Raw genomic sequence first — 18,064 nt, 5'->3', positions numbered from 1 at the left:
GCCTGTGATCAATGAAAAATTCCAAACAAGTAATTTTAAGAGTTTAAATGGAACACTTAGAACAAATGAAGTGAATAAAAGTATTGTACGTCTGTTTGTAGGTCTATTCGTTTGTCTGCCCATCAGTCTTTTAAGGTCAATTTGCACTTGATCATGCGTAGGTGCGATTCTAGTGACTGTGCGTGCGGTTTTGTAATGAACTGACTCTGTCTGTGACTTTTACGTTGATAAAATCGATGAGTTTGAAAAATCGGAGCAGTTTTGCTTTTCTTTTTATAATAAATAATGTCGGATATCATAAATTTCTTTTAAAAAGTTAGTTTTATCACTTATCTAGATATTTTTTGTTCAGTACTTTTCACAACCAGGTTAGAATGTAAAAATTGTGAAAGCTCAGAAGTATCGGCAAATTATCTTGTATTTTTGAAACATTTTATTTTAATTTTTAATTAATTTTATTTTTAATGTTTAAATTTACAGGCGTCGTTATTTTACAATATTATTTAGATACTTACTTGGTTATTTATTATATTATGTTTTATTTTAAAGAATAAAATACCTACATTGTTTATTTTTTTCTTTTGTTCCTCATGCGGATGATGATTAGTGACGAATGAGGCATGTTACTTTTCCCTAGGAATCCATTCGTCCACTATTTATCCTTTTTTATCTTTTCGTTATTTTTATCTTCAACATTATTTTAAACATGAAAAAAGTTGCTTCCCGGTGTCTGTCTGTGAGACAATTTACATGAAATTCCCCGTTAAACATGCTGGAGCTACCTAATTCACTTCGAATCGAATGATCTTATTGCAAATCAATATTCATTTGTACAAAATGTTCGGCATAGCATTAATTGTTGCTCCCGCCAGTTTCCTTCCTTCATTCAGTGGTTGTAGCACATGTAAGCGTTTCCTTAACCTTTACCCAGTGCCTTAACCTCTTCAGTCGTGCCAGCCACGGTTATCTATACATGACCAACATTCAACTCAAAATTAATCTTTCTGCAATGGAATTAAAAATCAAGATGATTTTTTGGTGCTTTTTCTGTGGCGTACCTATACGTACAGAGCACGTCAAAGAGGCAGAGAAGAGGTTAAATGCGGGGTGATAATGTGCTCTGTGGCGTAAAAGTAGATTTCCAATTGAATTTCTGGCCATAGTTTCGGACGATGCTTATTGTGTAGTACTTTTCAGTTTTTTTTTTATTGAGGTCTTGTGATTTTATATTTTATGTGTCGTTGTTGGGACAGTAACTTTCTAATTGTGCATTTTATAAAGAAAATTCACACAGTTCCAATGGACAACTTTGAACTCGCTAATCTTAGTTTAAAAGATCATCTTTAACGCGTTCATTGACGGCTGTCAAACAAGAGACTTCTTTAGGTGCCTTAAACTCATACATAAGTGTCCTATATGCGTTATAAAACCTGCAACATTATGAGAATGGCACTGGGCAAAAGCTAAGTGAATGCGTTAAGTCTTTTTCTTTCTTGCATACAGATAGGAATACTAAATTCGAAGGCCCACTTGCACAAGTAGATTGAAACCTGGGAGACTGTACTTTACCTACTTACAAAAGACTAAACAAAAACTTAAATTAACTCTATGAAACATTTTACATCTAGACGGCAAAAACATTTTCAAGGTCACTTTGTTGCAGCTCACTTTAAACTAGATATAAGCCCTTTAAGATTCGAGTAAGTCCCAGCAAAGAAGAACAGTACCCCAATAAGGAGCACGATGATGTTCTTCCACAGCCGCCATTTGTATTTTCCCAGACCTGGGTCTTCCCAAACGACTAGCAGCTCGATGATAGCGGGAAATATGAAGCCCATGTTTGACAGGCAGAAAGCGCCTAGCTGTGAACAGAGAGAGGAACTGTTAGCGCGGCCACATAAACTGGGAATTCCGTTCTGGGGATTCAGGATTTCAAACACAATAAATCCATACAAATCTATGGACCTACCACGGTTACCACATACAGATAGTAGTTTTCCGTCCGAAGTTTTCTCCGATTCGGAATACCGCATGGTGGCACAGAATAGTAATAGTACAAGTACAGAAGCTTCACTGCCGTACAAAAGTGACGTTTAGGCATAAGAATCGTGCCTACTTTATGCTTCTCTGTCTATCGCATAATTCGTATTCATTCGAACGCGGCACGTGTAGTGCTAGGGTTGCTACTTGTTGCTACTCCCGGAATACACTAGTGAAGGTTAGAAATGTCATCATCATCAGATGTCTTTTGAGCATAGTTGCACAAAATTCACAATTAAATTAAATGAAATTTACTGCGTATGAACTAAGGTACAGACGATTAGGTTCATATTGCTTAACGTTACATCAACCATCACAAAGGCAGCCACATTGTATTTGTTTTTTTTTTGTGTCAAAATTCTATTTTTCAAGCCCTCTCACTTGATACCCATATGTAATGGAAAATCATTTTGGATAAAAAAAATATATACCTACTACAACTTTTCACATTTTAACGTACGTTACTGTGGTAAAATGCAGAATCTTATTGCTTTATTCTTCAACAGGTTAATACGTAATAAAATAACGCGACAAGTAGGTAATGTTAACATGCAATTATTCATTTTATTTACAGTCCGTCTTTTTTTACACACACGTATACACTTATGTTTATTGTTGTTATACACACGTATGTATGTTCCGACAATCGGCTGCAATGCAGTATTTTTTTGGATACATTTTGCCAATTAAAATATGACACGCGTTTGCGACGTAAAGTGAGTCGTACTGCGTAAGAGTACTTGTACTATTACTTATTCTGTGGTAAGAGGCGCGCGCGTGCGCCACGGGTCAGTGCGCGGCAACCACTGAATCGCCTCAACGTTGGGGAGGCCCGATATGTACTTATAGCTCGGCGGCGGAATGGCGTAGTGACACCCCTGATGGTGGCCTGCGTGTTGGAAATTAAATAAACGTACATGTGTGATGTATTTACGGAATCCCGAATCGATATTTCGAATCAAAGTTCCGAAACGGAATTCCGAGTGTATATGGCCACCCTTAGACTGCGTTTCCACCAGAGATGTGCGAGGATATTTTGCGAGGAAATTGTTTTACATGAATCAATTGAAACGTTTTATATATTATACTCGCACAGCACATCTCTCGTGGAAGTAGCTGAGCGGAGCGAGGGTAGCTAAATGAAACGTTTCTAATGAGGGCTATCGTTTTTTATCTCACTAGATGGCGCATTGTTGCGTGAGGTTTTTAAGTATGACCACGTATGGCTTTCAAAGTCTATTATTACGGACGTGAAAACAAAGTTTAGATTAAAATCAAATTTACTTAATACTGTAGGTTTTTAAGCAGAGTAAATGAAATACAGAAAGCACTTTACTTGTTTAATTAGTAATAATAAGTTGGATCACAAAAATAAGGCATGCGGTGAAGCCGCGAGCGAAAAAGCAGAGAGAGAGGCGCCACTGAGCGTGCGGCGAGGAAAAAAAACTAAAATTGCGTTCCATTTCTAACACCCTCCCCAGAACGCAAACCCATATTAGTTACACAATAAACATGCTTATCAGCTGTAGTGCCTTTAGTTAAAATATCAGAAATATTTTCAGTGCCCCTTACATAGCAAAACTTTAAATTATTGTTATTGACATGGTCTTTCAGAAAATGAAACCTTATGTCGATGTGTTTCGACCTAGGCAGATAGCAGTCATTCGCGGTTAGCTTAATAGCACTCTGGTTGTCGCTGTAGACTAGGAGTGTGTCGGCGCCCTGGCCGAGCTCGTCCTGCAGCTGCCGCAGCCATAGCGCCTCCTGCGCCGCACTGCCCATGGCCATGTACTCGGCCTCGGCGGTCGACAAGGCCACGGTCTGCTGTTTGCGGGAACACCAGGAGATTGCACCTCCCTGTAACATAAAAATATATCCCGTGCACGACTTCCGGTCGCGCACGTCGCTGGCCCAGTCTGCGTCACAGTACCCAGTGATCTCGCATTTACCACTCTTGGTGTATGTTAATTTATATTCTTTGGTACCCTGGAGGTACCTCAATACCCTTTTGACAGCAGCCCAATGTTCGGACTTAGGTTCTTTGTTATATCTACTCAGAGCATTGACAACATATGATATGTCCGGTCTGGTACCTTGTGCCACATATAAAAGGCTTCCAATCGCTTGCTGATATGGGCAGTCAAATATGTCTTCTTCTGTATTGTCACAAAATTTAAGTCCAACTTCTACTGGTGTCTTGACAGTCTTGCAATCTGACATGTTGAATCTTGACAATATTTCCTTTATATATTTTTCTTGATCTAGCATAATCATATTCTGGGATCTAGTTATATTTAAACCGACACATTGACTTGCCTCTCCAAGATCCTTCATGTTTAGTTGTAATTTAAAATTTTCTTTGAGTTCATTTATATCCACTTGCTGTGATGTAAATAAAATGACATCATCAACCCAAACCGCAATGAAAATCCCCTTCTCAATATTATAATAAATGCAAGGGTCGGTTTTTGATTGCTGTATTCCCATTTCCTTAAAAACATTACTTAGCTTCATGTTCCACAGTCGGCTTGCTTGTTTGAGGCCGTAAATAGACTTCTGTAGGTGGCATACCTTTGAGCCCTCTTCATACATCTCAGGCTGGAGCATGTATATGTCTGTGTCTATTATGCCTTGTAAAAAGGCTGAAACGGCATCCATTTGTTCAATGCGAAAGTTATGCTGGGCGGCTAAAGCAAATAAGTAGCGTATTGAAGTGTACCTTACGACTGGTGAATAGACCTCCTGATAATCTATTCCCTTCTTTTGTGCATAACCCTTGATGACAAGTCTGGCCTTGTACCGAACAATTTTGCCTTGTTGATCTGTCTTTGCTTTAAAAACCCATTTATTAGGTAGTGCCTTTTTCCCCGAGGGAAGATCCACAAGTTCCCATGTGTCATTCTTCATCAGGGAATCAAACTCTTCATCCATTGCCCTTTTCCACTCTTTGGCGTCTGAGGATGACAGTGCTTCCTCTACTGTCTGTGGATCAGAAGAGCTGGTATACAGACAAAACAGGCTCTTTTTGGCTTTACCGTCTCTATCACGAGGTCTCAGTTTTGTGCGGTAGGTACTACTATCTTGAGGTGAGATTGTTCTACTGAGGTAGTAACTATCATCAGGATCATCAGTTTCATATTCACTAGAGGTTTCACTGCCGGCTCCTTCCTGCGTCTGAGGCTGAGGAGTGATGACGGACTCTTCCATGTGTTTTTCACCCTTTTCTTCTATGCTGCTGCTGTCTTCTGACTTCTCTGATACCTCAGACTGAGTCTCTGCAGATGTGTTCACTGGAGTAACATATTCACATTGAGGTATTTTTTCAAAAAATACAACATCTCTACTTTTGATGACCTGATGTGTTTTAGGGTGCATTACACGGTATCCCTTAGTATTGTCGCAGTATCCTACAAAGATCATCTTCTCAGACTTTTTGTCCCACTTCTGTCTGCGTTCCTTAGGGATATGCACCATAACTTCGGAACCAAATATTCTCATATGAGACAGTAATGGTTTGCGACCTGTCCACATCTCGTATGGCGTCATTTCTTCCAGAGACTTTGTCGGCGACCTATTAACTATATATGCGGCTGTGGCGATAGCTTCAGCCCATATGGGTTTTGGTAGATCAGCATTGTACATCATGCACCTGGCCTTCTCTACCAGGGTGCGGTTCATTCTCTCAGCGACTCCCGACTGCTGGGGTGAATATGGATTTGAGGTCTGATGTGTTATTCCACAATTAGCTAAGAATCGCTCAAAATTAGTGTTGCAATACTCCATCCCATTGTCAGTTCTTATTGTTTTAATTTTGCAATCGAGTTGATTTTCCACTTTCGTTTTAAAATCTTTAAATATATCCAAAATACTTAGCTTGTCTTTTGTGAAATACACATGTACCATCCTGGTATAATCATCAATGAATGAAATAAAGTATCTCATACCTCCATATGATGTACTTTCCATCGGTCCACACAAGTCGGAGTGAATCAGCTCAAGTGGTCTTGTAGCTCTGGATCCAACATTTTTGAACGGCAGTCTGGCCTGCTTCCCTTCTTGACAGGCTGAGCATTGCATCACCTTCTGACCATCTTGCTCCAGTGTGACACCCTTGACACAGTTAGGTAGTTTCTGCAGATCTGAAATATTTAGATGTGCCATCCGAAGGTGCCACAGATTTAAGTCACTGGATTTCACTTTACAAGAGGCTATGTGGGCAATTTCTTCCTTGGGGTGCATGTCCAGAGCATATAACTTGTTTGATAATGTAGCTGAACATATATTTTGCCCATTAACATCACTGACATTGCACCCTTTCTGATTGAATGTGACTCTGTATCCACCTTTTGTGATAGTGCTGACTGATATTAAGTTTGCGGCCAGTCCGGGCACATAGAGCACATTTCTTAACTGAATTACTCCTCCTTGTGAAATCTTGACATTAATTTCTCCAGCGCCCATTACAGGCAAAGGCTCTCTGTTCGCCACTGTGATAGTTTTAACTGATGGCTCACGGACATTGTACATCAATTCCTTGTTACTGCACATATGCATAGATGCACCTGAGTCAATGTACCATAACTTTTTACTTTCTTCACTGGTTGCCGAAAAAGCTGCAGCAAAACTTGAATTTTCTGTTTTGTGATCCTCCTTTTTATGCATTTTCTTAGTTGTGTTTCGACAGTATTTTGCTAGATGGCCATAGCCATTGCAGCTAAAACAACGGGGGCCCTTTGCTTTGACAGGTGGCCTCGACTTGATTTTTCTTGAATTTGAGAACAATGCAGTGTTTTTATCTGGTGTTTCAATTTCTTGCAGTAATTTTGTCTTGATCAGATCTGCGCTGATTGTAGCTCCGGAGTTCTCAAGCCCCATGATCATTGGCTTGTAAAGGTCGGGGAGTCCAGCCAACATCAATGTCCCCAGCCACTCGTCATCCACTTGGAAGTTTATGTTTCGAAGCTTGTGAGCGGCGTTCATAATCCGACTGACATAATCTTCAATGCCATTGCTAGACTCCAATGAAGTGTTGATCAATTCCTTTAATAAACCGACTTTTCTCGTGAGACCATTATCGTCGAAAGCTTTGTGTAAATTATTCCAGACTTCTAAAGCGGTTTTGCAGTCTTGCACATGGACGTAATGTTGTGGGTTTATCAGCAAAATCAACTTGGATTTGGCTTTGATATCTTTCGCCGGGTCGATTTTTTTTCCTTCCGCGGGCTGCACGCATTCCCATAAATTTTCGTGCTCAAGATACGTTTTGACACAAAACTTCCAGGTGGCAAAGTTTTCACGGCCGCTAAGTTTTTCGAGACTAAACACATTGTTCGCCATGATGAAAGTTTTTTTTTCCTAACCTCAAAGTTCACTTCACACTTTAACACAACGACGGAGAAATTTCAATGTTCAATGTTCCTGATATTTCGTCACTGCACAACCACGCTCTGCTACCATGTAGGTTTTTAAGCAGAGTAAATGAAATACAGAAAGCACTTTACTTGTTTAATTAGTAATAATAAGTTGGATCACAAAAATAAGGCATGCGGTGAAGCCGCGAGCGAAAAAGCAGAGAGAGAGGCGCCACTGAGCGTGCGGCGAGGAAAAAAAACTAAAATTGCGTTCCATTTCTAACAAATACACCTTAAAACCGTACCATAAAAATATCTAGCATGCCACAGTGTTGCATAGTCCCCGTTTTGTTCGGAAAAAAGGGAGGACAAAGGTTTCCAAAAGACAAAACTGTCTCAAAACACAGACAATCATTGCCCCGGAATGCATATTTGCCATAATTAATTTCAGATATTGCAAAATATTCACAAAATTATTCTAATTATAAATAAACCCGCGTATCTCACCCAAAAACTATGAGATTTGACATTTCGGAGACCTCACGCTACACTAGCGCCTCTAGTGGCGAATTCATACGCGATAGCCCTCATTGATTCAGAAAAACACTTTCCTCGCAACACATCCTCGCACATCTCTGGTGGAAACTGGAGTCTAATTGGGTAGTTTACTGGATAAAAAAAGTATTATTTAATTTAGTCCGTCATTTTGATTATCAAAAAATATTGGACGATTGATTGAATATGAGCGAGTCTCACGGTAGCTTCACGGTAGTCCAAACTTACCAATCCCATTAAATTCCCAATATTAGGGAATCCAATGGCGATGGCACTGATGATCACGATGAACGTAGCCCGGTACACTCGCTCCCAGAGCCAGTGTTTCTTGGGGTCGTGTTTCTTGGAGACGTAGTGCCACACCAGGTTGAAGGGAGCCCAGAAGTTTAGGGCAAATGTGATGAAGATCATAAAGCCCATCAAGCACTTGAGAATTAAAGGGAATCTGAAAATAAAACGTTAGTTTCCTTTGACGAATTCAGTGTATACAAATTGTCCAATGTTTCTTTTCCTCGAAGATTTATAATATGCACAACGAAGAACAGTAAACTATGTTTCCTTAAGCTTAGACAACTTACATGCTATCTATAGGAAAATTAAGAGTAACGGGTGATCGAGACCGCTCTCCAAAGCCCCAGTAGCCGAAAAATCCGACTAGAATTAGGAAGGAAACCACCACGCACATGCCTGCGAACAAAAATTATGTAATATGAGAAGATTGGACTTCATTTTTGAATTCGTAGCTAAGATAAAGTGTGAAGTAATACTTTTATAAGACTACAATGAGTTTCTAGTTACTGACTAGATCTTCAAGCTAAGATAACAAGCTAGTAAGCTACATTGTTTCTAGTTAGTTTGGTAATACCTACATGAAGCCAAACTTGCAAGCTTGCTCAGTTTACACAAGCCAGAGATTACCCTTATCCTAACTTTACTTATTATTATAAAAGCGAAATGAATTCTGTCTCTCTGCTTGCCTATTTGTTACCTCTTCACACTTTTATTTATAGATGAAAAAATCAAGGAAAATCTAATAAGGGTCTTTCTTCCCCTCCCCCCTAAATCGTATCGTGGCATACAGAATAAAGATAGTAACTTACTAGCGCAAAGAACTTTGGGGAACTTGAGTGGATCCTTCATGTTGTTCTCGATGGGCAGGGAGACACCAATGCCCTCCATGCTGAAGATGACTATGCCACTGAACTCGAAGAGACCGATGGCGTCCTTCCACCCTGGCACTGAGCTGATGGGTGGGGCGTCACGCATGCTATAGTATACCGTTGCTACCACGCAAACCACTGAAACAGGGTAGAGATGGGTCAATTGCCAAAAAAAGTGGCCAAGTGGTGAATGATGGTCTTTAAGCGCTACACTCAACAAGCATTTGCTTTTTGGCTATACGAGTAATAAGATGGCAGTAAATGATGATAAAAGAGGTTGTGAGGGTGTGAAAGCCATGGTAGGTGGAGGTGTGAAAGTAATTTTCATCTATATGACCACTCATCATACTACATCGGATCGTGAGTTTGAACCCGTGCTCGCACTGCAGAGGTTTTGGAAATTAAGTATGCCAAATTATTCTTTATAATTTTACCGTAAGAAGGAAATTATCGCGAGGCAACCTGTATACATTTGCAAGGTAAATTTATTATGTTTAAGCTCCCCAATCTCTCTTGTAAATAATTGTCCAAGCACTCTTATTCTGAGAAGAGACCTGTGCCCAGTGGTGAGAGGTGTAAAGGTCGGAAATTATGCAGATGTAATCGCACACGCGTTCATGTAACATTGGTATGACTTCCCAAGTGTAAAACTCAGTTTAGACTTGCAAGATAAAATTGCAAGTTGTATTAGGTACATGTACATTGCGAGGTCGTAATGGGAATGAGATAGAAGTTTTCAATCGAGTACAGTTAATGTAATGATAATGGGATTTACAAAATAAACTTACCAATAAAGACATCAGCAAGCAAAGTGAACGGAGCCAGATATTTCAGCGTAGTTATCATACACAACAGCAGTATTGGCACCAGTAGTACCAGTACGTACAACCGGAGTCTGTTCACATCATCCTCATTGCCTTCAGCGACCTGCTGGATTGTCTTAGCTATGATGATCTGGTATACGCAGCAGGCTCCGAACAGATCAATGCAGATTGCCAAGTCTACTGCATATCTGAGGAATAATAAAGTAACCTTTGAATTAAAAGTACAGTCAAGGACTTTAAGTCACCATGGAACCATTTCACAGTAAACGTCATAGTGACGTAGTAATTAACAAGGAAAATCATAATGACTTTTCCTTTGCAAAGGTCCCATGGTGGTTCATGAATTAGAGTCCATAACAGGAACAAACAAAAAGTACCATTGAATTAAAAACTGACGATTTTTTTTCCATTCGACTGGGTGTCAAACGAGCAAGTGGGTCTCCTGATGGTAAGAGATCACCACCACCCATAGACACCTGCAACACCAGGGGGATAGCAGATGCGTTGCCAACCTAGAGGCCTAAGATCGGATACCTCAAGTGCCAGTAATTTCACCGGCTGTCTTACTCTCCACGCCGAAACACAACAGTGCAAGCACTGCTGCTTCATGGCAGGATTAGCGAGCAAGATGGTGGTAGCAATTCGGGCGGACCTTGCACAAGGTCCTATCACTTGCTAACGGCTAACGTATAACGTATAAGTTTATTCGACAAAGCCTTTGAATGACGGCGATATAATTGAAAATACCATCCTACCTGAACCACTTACTATATTTTCTAAGTTTGGGAAATGGTCCTATTTCTAAGGACGCCTCAGCGACGTCTGGGTACGACATTGTCGTCAAATGCAGCCTCCTGTACAGCACTTGTGCTGATTTTACTAATATCTGAAACATGAAGGGTTTAAAAAATTAAATACCTCCATAACATTTTCTTAGCCATTATTTAAGCTTAAAAGATACAGAGAGCGGTGGCAGGGCGGTACGGCGCGGAGGCGGTACCGGTTGTAACATTCGAGCTAACATGAAAGAGGGCATAGAATACCGCGCGGGAAACAAGCGTGACGCGGAATTCTGTGTGAACTCTTTCACGTTAGCTCGAATGTTATAACCAGCACCGCTTGCGCGCCGCGCCGCAGGTCGCTCTCCGCCTCCGGTCAGTGTGTTTCTAGCTAAAGATAGAGACGAGTGGAAATAAAAAGGGGAGATTGCTCAGCAGCGGGGTACCTCATAGGGTAATTAAAAAAATATGCCTTTCGTATTTTCACGCACGCACATATAAACACTTTCTGTTTTCATCTAACTAATCCTCCTTATTTTTGTCATTATACTATTAAGTTTATTTGTACCTGTAACTCTACCTAACCGAGTTTGTTTTAATTTCAAGTTAAAAGAGAAAAAAGTGGAAAGAACAATGTTCTGAAATAAAGACTTTTCTATGTCCAAAGTCTCAAATTATCTCCATACAAAATATAATCTAAATCAGTTCAGCGGTTTAAGTGTGAAGAGGAACAAAACAGAAGTAAAGATATTTATAAAAATACTCACATGAACACAGTAGGTTATGTAAAACCCGAAGATAATAGTTAGGACGAGGGACGTCCATAGTCCACACTTCATGTAGGCCTCGTGTATGCCAAGTATACCGCCCCCTAAGCAGCCTTTTATAAGGTGGCCGAACGTTTCTAGTACACTGTAACAAATGAAATAGATAACTAACAAAATTGTAGTCAAACATACGTACCTAAGTTACCGAATGGTTGGGTACCTAGACCTAATAGACGGTAACTTGGAGGGTAACTTTGACCTACATAAAAACCACGTAAAGAAGGGTCCAATAGAGGGTAACTTTGACCTATATGATAACCACATACCACATTTTTGTCGTTTATTCTTATTTTTAAATTTTGTTGCATTTTGTTGGTGTGTCTTTGTGAATCTGAATAAATGTCTTCTTTCTTTCTACATAAAGAAGGCTCCAATAAAAACATAAAACTAACGCCAACCGCATGCCAATGTGCCCTACTTTCAAGCAATAATAAAACCTGAGGTTTTACTGTCTAAAGCACTTGGAATCACAATCGTTTTCACTACTTCTTTCTGTCTCACGGTGTAAGACGAGGGTAGAAAGAGATGGTGGATGCGATCGGGGACGTCAGTGCGTTAGACAACGGACCCTGGGCAGAGTTAATCCCAACTACGACCCTAGCCCTCTTATTCTGAGAGGAGCCCTGTGCCCAGCACGTACAAAAGCTGGGATGAACAGTGAATGTAATCAGGCTTCGTAGTCAGATTTTCTAAGCACTTGGTTATGGGGTCGTCGATTGTCTTTTTATTAATAGTTCTGTGGCTATGGCACTTAAGCGCAGAACACACACAGGACAGCAACGGGTCGGGAAAGCGGGTCGGTTTGGGAGTGTGGCGGGCCTATTTACGTGCCTGTATATGAACAACACTGCCAGACATCGGGCTAATTGGCGATGCGTCGTGAGAGCATTATTTATAAAAGACTGAACTAATGTTGCGGAGTTTGACGAGGACGATCTATGTTTTAATTTTTTGCTTGTATAACAGGCCACACCCGGTATTACATACAAGCAACATTTTTTTTTGTTACACGTACCTACTGCTTGAAATATTTTTTTTTCAGTGATTGTTCAACAGCTACGTAAATAAGCCTGCCGCAGTCCCGACCCGACTTGCTCCCGTCCTGACCCGCTGCCATCCTGTGTGCTTTACACTTTAATAAAAGCCGTGGTGGCCTAGTGGTTTGACCTATCGCCTCTCAAACAGAGGGTCGTGGGTTCAAACCCCGGCTCGCACCTCTGAGTTTTCCAAATTCATGTGCGGAATTACATTTGAAATTTACCACGAGCTTTGCGGTGAAGGAAAACATCGTGAGGAAACCTGCACAAACCTGCGAAGCAATTCAATGGTGCGTGTGAAGTTCCCAATCCGCACTGGGCCCGCGTGGGAACTATAGCCCAAGCCCTCTTGTTCTGAGAGGAGGCCTGTGCCCAGCAGTGGGACGTATATAGGCTGGGATGATGATGGTGATTGTACTCACTTTGTAGGCTTCTTTATACTTCTTTCGGCAACAAAGTCGTATGGTTCTTTATTATGGTGGTAGACAAACTTTTTCTGATCATCAATCGGTGGCGGTTGCGGCGGCGGCTTGATCCTTGGATCCACTACCTCCGTCTGTGTATGGTTGTTCTGCGGAAAAAGGTTTTTACTTCATTTTGATAAAGTACAGTACGATAAGACTTGGAGTTAACACTTGACAGATGGGCGTGCCTTCAGTCAATTTTCAACTTTGACGTCATACAAATAAAATAGTTTTTACATAATTTGTAAACGTGGGTTGCGGTATACTAAAATGGCTTTATTTGTATGACGTCAAAGTTGAAAATTGACTGAAGGCACGCCTATCTGTCAAGTGTTAACTCCAAGTAATCGTACTGTATCTACTTATGTATATTTTTCACTAATAATTACTGGCAAATCATCTCTGTGAATCTCATCCTCAATCACGATAATGTCACGACTGATTTCAACAGTATCTTTGTCGGGATCTCAAGGTCGGGGTTGTATACTCTATAACCAAATACATTCCTACCCTACTTACTCTCATATCAACAACTAGATGGCGCTACGGTCGTTTTGTTACTTTCACAACAATATTTGCAGTGCTACTTTAAAAAAATTGCCAAGAGCGTGTTGGACACGCCCAAGATAGAGTTCCGTAGCCTTTAAGAAAAAATAAGTAATATTTTTCTAAGGATTTGGTAACTTGTACGGAATTTTTCAAGTTAGGTATATTTCATAGTTATGGCTGCTATTTATTCTTATACTAAGTACTAATACTTTTCAAGTAAACTTAGCCATAATAGTTTTTCTTGTAAATTTGATATACTTACCATATACTGTACCTGCTTTTATTGCAAAGTACCTATAATTGTAAACGCGCTTTGATAGAAGTCTTGCAAATTGGATGAATATACCGCTGCCATACATTTAATACGACGGGAGATGTGATAATGACGTGTAGAGTCAGCAAAAAAGGTTTACGTGTTAGCACGGGAGCGTAGCGTGAAAAACAAAGCCTACCAATATTCTAAACGCAAATGTCTGTACGTTGTATGCGAAAGTATGTGTGTTTGTTTATTTATTTATTTCATCATCATCATCATCATCTCAGCCGTAAGACGTTCACTGCTGGACATAGGCCTCTTCCATAGACCTCCAGTCGCTTCGGTTGGCAGCGACCTGGATCCACCGAGAACCGCGGCTTTAACCAGGTAGCCGTCCATCTCGTTGGTGGACGTCCTACGCTGCGCTTGCCAATCCGCGGTCTCCACTCGAGAATTTTTCGGCCCCAACGGCCATCTGTTCTCCGTGCTATTTGGCCTGCCCATTGCCACTTCAACGAGCTTCGCTATGTCGGTGACCCTTGTTCTTCTACGTTTCTCCTCATTTCTGATTCGATCCCGTAGATAGTGAAATGTTTTCTTTTTGTAATTTTAGCTTAGGCATTCAGAAACTTAGGTAGATTACATTGCAAAGTACTATATTTTTTTGGTATCGTCTTAATTACTAAGTACAATCATACTTAATCTTTATGTATGCTCTGTAATATTGTAGCTTAGTAAGTGAGTTTTAGAATTTGCAACAAATTTAGAAGACCAATGAACTTCATCCCCCCTTTCAATCTTCGTTAGGATCAACATAGGTACTTATTTACCAAAATTGCAAATCAAAAATGACAAAAATATATTTTTTGTAATCTTACTCAAGATTACTATGACCCTCCTAACCACATGTTAAAAATACTGTCATCTTATGCAATAAGTAAGAGGTTAATATAGGCTCAAGTTTTTTTAAGATTACCTTCTACTAATAATAATTTAACTATGTTATGTATTTATACCATGTGTTCTGTTAATAAAAAAAACAATTATTTATTCATTCATTCAGAGTTAACATTAAAAAACTATCCAAAATAAAACGTCCAGCTCCCGTCCTACTACAAGCCAGAATAAACAAAATTCATCAAAATAATCCCTCTCCTTGCTGACTGTACGTCTACGAAACGAGGCTTATTTACCACAGACTAGAAAATCCTTTTTGTTCAAACAGAGATAATGTATCTCGGTGAAAAATTAAATGACACCGTAACGTGGAAAATAATAAACACTCTTTACAATATTATCTCGTATTGTAAATGGCGTGAAATAAAGTAACTTTGTTTGTCCATTTAGTGTAAGTATTTAAACGCTGTTTTATCATTGCAAATGATCTCATCAAATCGTCAGTACATCAAATACTTTGAAGAATGGAATTCGCTCCAATTGTTTGTATTTCCAGATCATACAAACTAGAAATATAAAAAGAGTGCAATTTTTAAAGAAGTTTTACTTCAAAAATACGTATTAAAATACAACGGTTTTTGCTGACTAGCAGGAGTGATTGAAGTCTAAAATATCAGTAGGTACGAGTATGTAGGTGAAGTAGACGACTATAGGTCCACTCCTGCTGTCTCGTGCTGAGGCACCGACTTCAGACTGGTAGAAAATTATTTTCATGGTTTTTTGTAGTCGGTTTAATTTTATGTTATAATTTTTTTTTCACGCTTTTTAGTGTAAATAATCTAAGATACAATAGTTTAATGTCAAATCGACACTTTTTACGAAATATTGCTTTTTCTGATGCAGAGACGTTCATTATTGAGGAGTCCTGGTGCTTCACCACCCGTTCCATTGTACCATATGCATTACGAAATTCAACCCGTGAACTACTTGCTATTGAGTAGTAGCTCTGTTGGTCAAATGTGGTCTTCATCATCAGTTCCACTTCACCAAAATATGATTTTCAAGAGCAAATGCACGAGTTACTGCTAAATATATCCAAATTACCATAGGTGTCCCAACAATATTTGAAGAGTTCCCTCGATTTCCTTAAGATCCGATCATCAGATCCTAATTTGGTGCTTATGGGACCTAATTGAAGGCATTCATAGACGAACGCTTTTCTTATTGTACAACCTCGTTGCCATGGTTACGTCCCTTGTTTTTTTTTTGAAACTATGACTTTCATGTTTTTGTGGTGTGGTTAATTTATCGAGCGTAGGTACTTACTATTTTATCGTAGTTACAAGCCTATTATTAAATGGACTATCTCCTAAGAACATTATTATAAGTATATCCTACTTTCTACTTTATATTATAAATGCGAAAATTCGTGTGTGCGTCTTTGTGTGTTTTGTATGGATGAAATTTTGTGCGTAGACAGCTGGACGTCTGGAATAATACTTAGTAGGCTACTTTTTATCCCGATATTCCCACGGAATAGGGATAAAATTTTGAAATTTCAACCGTTGGGTATAGATTCATAAAAATTTATACGCTAAAGTTGTTCATCACAACATCAATGAATATCACACACACACAAACATCACGCCTGTAGATACCTGGGGCGGTAGCAATGGGGCAGGCAGAGCACACGAAACGTTACCGTTTCGGAGACACTTTTAGCAATTTTAGGTTTAAAGTTTGACAAAAACGGTACAATAATGACAGGTTGCTGGTCTGTCGCCTACGGTGTACCTTAACATCCTCAATGAAGATCAGGATCATGATATACATTTTGGTAATTCCCAGGGGAATTTTGTGAAATCTCGGAATTACAATTATTGTAACTAATCGAATAGTTTAGTGTGTGTGTGTGTGTGTGTGTGTGTGTGTGTGTGTGTGTGTGTGTGTGTGTGTGTGTGTGTGTGTGTGTGTGTGTGTGTGTGTGTGTGTGAACTCTAGTATTATAATAACAGTTTTTAGGGTTCTGGAGCCAAAATGGCAAAAACGGAACCCTCATAGTTTAACCATGTCTGTCTGTCTGTCCGTCCGGCTTCATGAAAATTTGCACTTTAAAGTTGAATATTTCGCAAAAAAATCACTGAATCGAAAAATCGTCTTAGCAAACTCCTAATGATTTTAAAAGACCTACCCAACGAAATATAAATCACCCCCACTTTACAGTTTTTTTTTTTATTTTTATTGTACCATTTTGTCGGCATAGTTTACATACATATTCGCGCAAAATTACAGCTTTCTAGCATTGATAGTCCCTGAGTAAAGCCGCGGACGGACAGACAGACAGACAGACAGACATGGCAAAACTATAAGGGTTCCGTTTTTGCCACTTTGGCTCCGGAACCCTAAAAATACCTCAAAATCATTAATTCACTACTTGAGAAAAACTTATCAAAATTAAGCACTACTTAAGTGTCGTGGTATAAAAAATACAAGTAGCTAAAGGAGGTAACTAAACTAAATCAAACAAGTCCAATCACTGCCATAAATAAAATGATGAATGATTTACTTACATGAGACGGAGTCAGTTCCATTTTATCTTCAAAAGACAACCTCCTTTGTCGTGCTTCTGGTCTCTATTAAGTGTCTCGAGGCATTTGCATGCACTGCGACCTTGTGGAGTACAGTCGACCGGAGTTAGGAGATAAATAAATTATTTAAATATTATTTTTGTGATAAATAAATATCACGGGCATATTAAACACCCAAGACCCGAGAACAAACATTCGCCCATTACAAATATATGCCCCGACACGGGAATCGAACCCGAGACCTCAAGATTCGTAGTCAGGTTCTCTACTTAGAACTTTAGAACTTTTTTAAACTTCTGTCGTAAAAAGAGTGGTGTTATGAGTTTGACACCAATGTCTGTCTGTCTGTCTATCAGTCTCTCTGTGGCATCGTAGCTCGCAAATGAATTGACCGATTTTAATGCGATTTTTCAGCATGAAACTGAGTTTCCTTGGGGTGGTTCTTAGCCATATTTTTATTAGAATCGGTTTAGCTATTTTTGAGATATTGAATCGGGAGTTTTTCTACTTTTCTAACTTACTCGTAGTTAGGATATTTAACTTACAATGAGTGATGTGTTGTCTGTTTGCATGTTAGTTTGTGTAAGTTCACTTTTAGATATCAAATTGACTTGAAATTTGTTGAGTATGGAGTTTGGTAGTTTGGATCACAATGTAAGTGCAATTAAGTAAAAGTATAGTCAACACAAAAGTTTCTATTAAAAGTGCAGTTATATAAAAAACTTTTAAAGTCTTAA

General features: G+C 39.4%; 1 protein-coding gene across 2 annotated transcripts in view; it reads right to left on the bottom strand.

The window, feature by feature from the left end:
- Positions 1-17,371, bottom strand: part of LOC141444384 (proton-coupled amino acid transporter-like protein pathetic) — a 127,154-nt gene extending 109,783 nt beyond the window's left edge. The window contains exons 1-9 of one of the 2 annotated variants that reach the window (XR_012453170.1): positions 17,310-17,371; positions 12,996-13,144; positions 11,477-11,621; positions 10,686-10,816; positions 9,895-10,118; positions 9,047-9,244; positions 8,525-8,633; positions 8,175-8,391; positions 496-1,862 (exon numbers count right to left, since the gene is read on the bottom strand). Coding sequence is in view for 1 of the 2 variants with exons in the window: in XM_074109939.1 (XP_073966040.1) it covers positions 1,665-1,862; positions 8,175-8,391; positions 8,525-8,633; positions 9,047-9,244; positions 9,895-10,118; positions 10,686-10,816; positions 11,477-11,621; positions 12,996-13,144; positions 17,310-17,330 (1,392 nt within the window). In the remaining variant the exon portion in view is untranslated. Of the gene's footprint in view, positions 1-87; positions 1,863-8,174; positions 8,392-8,524; positions 8,634-9,046; positions 9,245-9,894; positions 10,119-10,685; positions 10,817-11,476; positions 11,622-12,995; positions 13,145-17,309 lie in introns of those variants that run through there. The other variant, XM_074109939.1, reaches the window with a different exon arrangement.
- Between the last annotated feature and the right edge of the window lie 693 nt (positions 17,372-18,064).

Source organism: Choristoneura fumiferana, chromosome 29 (genome assembly GCF_025370935.1).
Source record: "Choristoneura fumiferana chromosome 29, NRCan_CFum_1, whole genome shotgun sequence".
NCBI classification, from domain to species: domain Eukaryota; kingdom Metazoa; phylum Arthropoda; class Insecta; order Lepidoptera; family Tortricidae; genus Choristoneura; species Choristoneura fumiferana.
This window is presented reverse-complemented; position numbering and strand designations above follow the sequence as displayed.